The following is a 6000-nucleotide window of genomic DNA, read 5'->3' as shown; positions in this document are numbered from 1 at the left end:
GTGAGGGCTGTCGTCCTCTGCGTGGCATGGAGACTGTGCAGGGAATTTTGCTTTGCTTGTGGAAAGTTAGATGTAGGGGCCAGTGAAAGCAGATGCTCTGACCTTCCTGTACACGAACTTACCATTCTCGTCGTATTTTTTGCCATAATAGGTAGTTGTGTCTATTACATTCTGCCTTTAATAATCTGAGAATTATAATGATTTAAACAAACAAACAAAAAAACCCAACAAGAAAAGAAAGCGTTTTTCCTTCCATGGAGGAAGTTACAAACGATGGACCTGATCTGCCACTTCTCTCACTGCATGTTTTTGTACAAAATTTTCTTCCACTTAATCTGTGAAAGACTTAAAACATTAACCCCAGTGATGTTACCTGATGTCTCAAAAAAGCGTCAGAGTATTTCTGTTTGCATCTTGTAGTGTGTTTATCTGATTTTTGTCTTGAATTGAATTCTCCAGCTTAGACGAGTCTCGCTTGCATGAATTCATAGACAAGACCGTGGCTCGTGTTACCTCATATGTGTGAGCATCCCCTTCCCATTGCCCGGCACCCCAGGGTGACCCCAACCCCATTCCCACAGAGAGGCAGACACCTCTTCACGGCTGAAGCAGTTGGTGTTTATTTGTCAATTAAAGACCCGCAGAACCAGAGGATGTTTCCCTGGGAGCCGGGAGCACCTCCAGGCACGGATGCTTGCAGGAGGTTCAGTGGTACTCGTGGGCCAGCGCATGGGCCACCACACGGACCATCTTCTGCCAGGCAGCCTGGCAGGCGGGAGTGAAGTCCTTGCTGAAATGGGCAGCCAGGACGATGATCAGGATGTCACCCAGGAGCTGGCAACAGAGGGAGGAGAAGCCGTCAGCCCGGTGCTGCCCCCCACCAACGCTCCACCCAGGTGTTCGCGCGTGGACACTGGTTGTTGGGGAACTCATTGCAAAGCAAGGGATAGATTTATCGCAGACCCGTGCAGAGCATCGGGCTCCTTGCACAGCTTGCATCTCTGGCGCTCACTGGGATGCCTGGATGTGCTGGATCCTCCTCCCCAAACACCTTCCTTTGCCTGCTGTTCCGTGTCCTCCCTCTGCTTTGACTGGGTTTATCCTTTCCTTTCGTATCCCTACACACTCTTGCTTTCTCTGGGCTCAGATCCTCTCCTTCTGCTGAAGTGACTGTGTTTATTTTCTCTCCTGTTTTAACTGCTCCATCATAGCCAAGCTCAGCTCTTCCCTCCAAAGCCTGTCTCGGTTTCTTCCCTTCTGCTGCTCCAAGCCAACATTGCTTCCTACCAGCATGTATCAGACTCTGTGTTTCATCCCCATCCACCTCACCTGCCTGGGCCCCTCCTCTCACAGATCCCAGCCCTGTAACTCTTCTCTGTGCTCCCCAAATATGCCTACTCACTCACCCTTCCCCTCCACCACCCCTGCCCTCATCAGGCTCCCAGGATCGGGCACCCCCGGGGTTTCTCTCTAGGTCTCATTGACTCTCAGACACCTCAGAGACCCCTAAAGCCTTCTGCAGAGAACAGAAAGCTCTGCCCAGCTGAGGCTGGAAGCGAGCATGGCTCACCCTGAAGTTCTCGGGGTCCACATGCAGCTTGTCGCAGTGGAGTTTGCTCAGCTGAGCAAAACATTTCTTGATGTTGTCCAGGTTCTTGACGGCTTCCCCGAAGGAGGTGAGCACTTTCTTGCCGTGGGCGCGGACCATGGGGTTGCCCATGATGGCAGTGGGGCTGGAGAGGTTCCCGAAGTTAGCGAAGAACCTCTGGGTCCAGGGGTAGACGATCAGCAGCCTGGGGAGAGACGGAGGGACACGAGCAGACACACGGACACATTAATGCTCCCGTGATTGGAGTGGTTTCTCTGTCCAGAGTGCAGCTGAGCAGATGCCCGGGAGCTGGACCTACCTGGCCAGGGCCTCGGCACCAGTGGTGGCCACATCGACCTTGCTCCAGACGCCAGTGATGAGCTGCTTCTCCTCGGCTGTCCAGTGCACCATGGTGTTGAGCGAGGGGGTTTGCCTGGGGCTTCCCTGAACAATGATGAGGAAGTGGAGCCGAAGTCTGCCCCAGGGATTTTTATACACTAGTAACAGCTTGTCCTAATCTCAGTTCACGTAGCCATTGGTTGGGGCTGGGGAGGGAGTTGAGCTGCGCAAGGAAAGATAGCAATTTTGGATGCTGTCCAAGGGGAAAAGAGGCCCTTTCCCCCCTCTGCCTTTGAGTGGACAAGCATCATCTCATACCCATGCGTTTACATTCACAGCCCCGAGCTGCCTGCACAGCTCCTCCCCAGCTGCGGGTTTTCAGTATCGCGGAGGCAACCAGAGGCTGGGGGCTGAACGTGTGGTGCAGACCCAACAAGACAGGCAGAAGCGTTCAAAGAGTTTGCAGTCTCCGCCTTGACTGTGTTTTCAGACTCTTAATGGTTCATTGGTGCCCTGCACTTCTGGGATTCATCCTGAGCAGCTCCAGGCATCACCCACCCCAGCCTGAAGGACTGGAAGCTTACTGGGAAACAAGGATTGAATGTTCATTCCCAAATCTAGGCCCCATGCTTTGAATGCAAGAGCCCCCTTTCTTGTCTGTCCTAGCAAAGAGCTTCAGAGTTGTTGTCCGTCATCATTGTTCATCGTTGCTGTCCACACTGTTCTGAGCCTAAGCTCTCCTATTTCCCATCTCTAGAGCAATTCCCTGCCATCAGAGAAAGTGGATCCACCTCGAAGGCACGATTCTGAGTGATGAGACACAAGAACATGGTGTTACCCCTCGCCTTAGTCCTGCAAGGAGAGGAGTACAAGACGGACATGTCACCCACGTGGACAGTCAGTCCCACGTGATGCCAGTGGGAGTCTGGGACCAGGCTGTACTGTGCCAAACCTGTCCAAAGTTCGTTTTATCTGCTGGCCCTCCTGGAAAAAGACAGCACAACATTCATTTTAATTTAGGTTTTGAATGCCTCATGACTGTACGGGGCTGATGACTGTCCCTTAGTCTAATGATTGGGTGGCTTTGGGGCACAGTTCTGAGCCTGACCAAATCAGAATCGGGGTGTAAACCAAAGGCAGAACCAGACAGGGAACCACGCTTATTTTTCCAGACTGCTGCCAGAAATATGCAATAAAACCTTGTCTGGGTGGTTTTGCTGTACCAGCTGACAAGCTGAGAAACTCTTGAGTGCAGACACTGCCTATACCAGAAAAAAAAGAGTTATTTTGATATAGATACCCCAAAAGAAATAAGCTGTCCTGGCAAAGGACAAATTTCTGTTGTTGGCAGGGCTGTCTTAATCAGATCACATGTTCACATAAACTAATTCACCCCTAAGAAACAGCCTATCGGGGGTGATCTCTCACTGCATGCAGCGTCGATGGAGTGTGTCCTCTTGTGTTCTTCTTGGCAACTGTCTTTACCAAGCTGAAGAGTGCTGTCTTGTCTCTAATTGCCTGCTCCAAATAAAACTCCCAGTCAGTTCTTCCAGCCTTACCTCTGGGCAATTCCATTACTCCCTGCAGTTACTACAGCTACAGAAGCTGTGACTTTATTCCGATGTCCTACTTGAGAGGGCATCTCGATCCAAGGTGTTTCCTACTAACAGGGGAGGCTGCCAGAGAATAAAAGTATCCTTTTGCAAACAGGGTCCTGACGCACTACAGGTTGCACTGGCGCACTTAAAATCATGCAAGAAGTGTGTGATTACAGCAGGTACTGAGCTCTGCCTTCAGCTGTACCGGGAGACCTGGCCTTAAACTGAATTCTCTAATTGCAACCCTAGTTCTGCTATGTGTGCAAATTGGTTCGTTCACGTGCTTTTGCAGTTAGGACAGACTCAAGAAATGAGGAGGCTGTAACATCAGAAAATGGCTTTGCCGACACAGCTCCCAGATTCGTTATTAGCGGAGCGGACTGGCGAACTGGTGGCACCAGTCCTGTGGAACCTCGGCACCAGAGCAGCTCGGACGCACCACCCCACAAGGGCAGTTTCAAACGCCCATCCCACGTGTGAGGGGAGATGCTAAACCAAGAGAAGAAGCAAAGGATGAACAACTCCTGGAGCATGCTGAGCTTCACCTTATCTTTCTTCCTTCTCCTTCAGCCCTGTCCCTCCAAAGCCTATGTGGCTCCTCCTCGCTCACTGCTGTGGGCAGCAGCATCTCCCGAGCTCACCGTGTCCCTGCCAGACAACATCGTTCTGTCCTGGCAAGAGATTCCTTCAAAGTGCTTTTCACATCACCTCCAGCAACTGCATTACTGCCACAGGGCAGTTATCAGCCGACAGAAGAAAAAAGCATGAGATTAAACTCACTGTGAAAGACTTCCAAGGGCTTTTTAGTTTTAAGATTAGTCAGGCTGTTTTAAGGAAGCCTACTACGTTGGGCAGGCCGAGAGGCTGTTCACAACAGTCAGGCAGCAGTCCCTAATGCTGTCACAGGCACAAGCTCACAGACAAGCAGATACAGCCTGGAAGGTGCCTGCAAGGACAGCAGAGTGATCTCGGCCAGGACATCACGAGCATTTGCCCCCTCCCTGGCAGGGTTCAAGGCCAGGTTGGATGGGGCTGGGAGCAATCTGGTCTGGTGGGAGGTGTCCCTGCCCATTGCAGAGGGGTGGAACTGGTCTTTAAGGTCCTTCCAACCCAAACCCTTCTGTGATTCTACGATTCGCTGTAATCAGCCCTGTGCTCTGTGAGATGGCAGAGTAGTCTCTTGGCAAAAAACCCAAGCGCATGACAGCCCAAACAGTCCCAGCCCCGTGCTCTCCTTGAGGCTTCTCCATCCATCTCCTTCGTTTTTATAAGAAAGAGTTCATTTTAAGTGCATTTTAAAATCACCTGCTTTATGGCATGGGGGCAGAAGCCTGGCCGGCAGTTTTTGGATGCTCGGAGCTCCCAGCGCAGGGGTTGTACATTGAGGAGGCTGTTTGGTGGCACAGGGTGAGAGGGAAAATGTTCATCACAAACTTGCCAAGGAGAGGCAATTTCTGCAGCTTCTTTTCCAGCTCACAAAGGGAGATCTCCTTTCCCCTCGTCCACCCGCAGCAACACCTTGCAGCATACTTATCCCCAGAAGGAAAACTAGGGGGCCTCTTGCTGTCCACCTGGGGTGGATTTCACTGTGCTCACGACTCTTCCCTCGAGCATCCTTCCAGACGGCTATTCCCTATAGTGTGGGTGGAAGATCCCCTAAGTCGTTCTTCATCTCTTGGCCCCACGCTGGGCCGTGCCCACTTCCATGGACAGAATCTTCCCTTTTTATATGTAAATCATCCCAATAATGGCAAAAGGCAGCTACAGTGACAGCCTTTCCGCAAGAAGCAGAATTTACTGGTCACTCTGATTGCAGCAGGCAGTGTCCTGCGCCAAGCTTTACCAGAGCCCTTATCAGCAGGAGTGGCAGCTCTACCCAGCTGCTCTGGATCCAGGCCAGCCTCTTCTCTCTCCTCCAAAATATGCTATTTCTTGTATCTTAAGCCAGTAGGTCTCGAGATTGTCTTTGTTCCCACTTTATTTGCTGTGATCTTCCTTTCCCAGCTGAACAGCCCTGTCTGGGCTCATCCCACTCTGTGCCAGCATCTTGTGGTCTCCCAGTTGAGGGCAGGAGCTCGCTCCTTCCCGCTGCAGTGGAAGCAGCAGACAGCAAAATGAGAAAGTGGGTCAGCCAGCCCTGCCTTGGTCGGGCCATGGAGGGCTGGGACCGCTTCGAAGGGACTCTGGGCTCCAAAAGGCAGTTTGCACCATGCAGAGGCCCCGGGGCTCACGGTCAGCGTCTGAGGCTCACTGAAACAGCGTAACAGAAGGCAAAGCAGAAGTCAGGTCCTAAACACGAGCCAACTGCTGCTAGCCAGCTGCCAAGGACCAAGCTGACAGTCACTATCCCCCGGGCACTTCGTAGCTCCCAGCCCTGCCCGAGCATCCCAGCGCCGCTCCGCACCACTGCCGCAGAAATGCTGCAATGGCCACTTTATCTCCCGGTAAAGCACCAGCACTGCTTTCGCCCCCTGT

At 52.1% G+C, this 6000-nt stretch overlaps 1 protein-coding gene across 1 annotated transcript; it reads right to left on the bottom strand.

Moving 5' to 3' along the window:
• Positions 1 to 596: 596 nt before the first annotated feature.
• On the bottom strand, positions 597 to 2101 carry LOC104340193 (hemoglobin subunit beta). Its single transcript, XM_009951133.2, has 3 exons — positions 1908 to 2101; positions 1571 to 1793; positions 597 to 834 (listed from the first exon to the last, which is right to left on the bottom strand). Exons 1-3 carry the CDS (start codon positions 1997 to 1999, stop codon positions 706 to 708), a joined length of 444 nt encoding a protein of 147 aa, XP_009949435.1. The 5' UTR covers positions 2000 to 2101; the 3' UTR covers positions 597 to 705.
• Between the last annotated feature and the right edge of the window lie 3899 nt (positions 2102 to 6000).

The sequence above is a fragment of the Leptosomus discolor genome, chromosome 1, assembly GCF_034619465.1.
Source record: "Leptosomus discolor isolate bLepDis1 chromosome 1, bLepDis1.hap2, whole genome shotgun sequence".
Taxonomy (NCBI): Eukaryota; Metazoa; Chordata; class Aves; order Leptosomiformes; family Leptosomidae; genus Leptosomus; species Leptosomus discolor.
The sequence above is the reverse complement of the archived record's forward strand: the minus strand, read 5'-3'. Positions and strand labels throughout refer to the sequence as shown.

What these genes read in the sequence shown, in the direction of transcription:
- LOC104340193 (XM_009951133.2), bottom strand. Translation starts at nt 1,999, where the DNA reads ATGGTGCACTGGACAGCCGAGGAGAAGCAGCTCATCACTGGCGTCTGG. An exon ending in GGTGCCGAGGCCCTGGCCAG is followed by an intron (nt 1,794 to 1,907) that starts GTAGGTCCAGCT and finishes GTCTCTCCCCAG; the next exon opens with GCTGCTGATCGTCTACCCCT. An exon ending in TGGACCCCGAGAACTTCAGG is followed by an intron (nt 835 to 1,570) that starts GTGAGCCATGCT and finishes CTCTGTTGCCAG; the next exon opens with CTCCTGGGTGACATCCTGAT.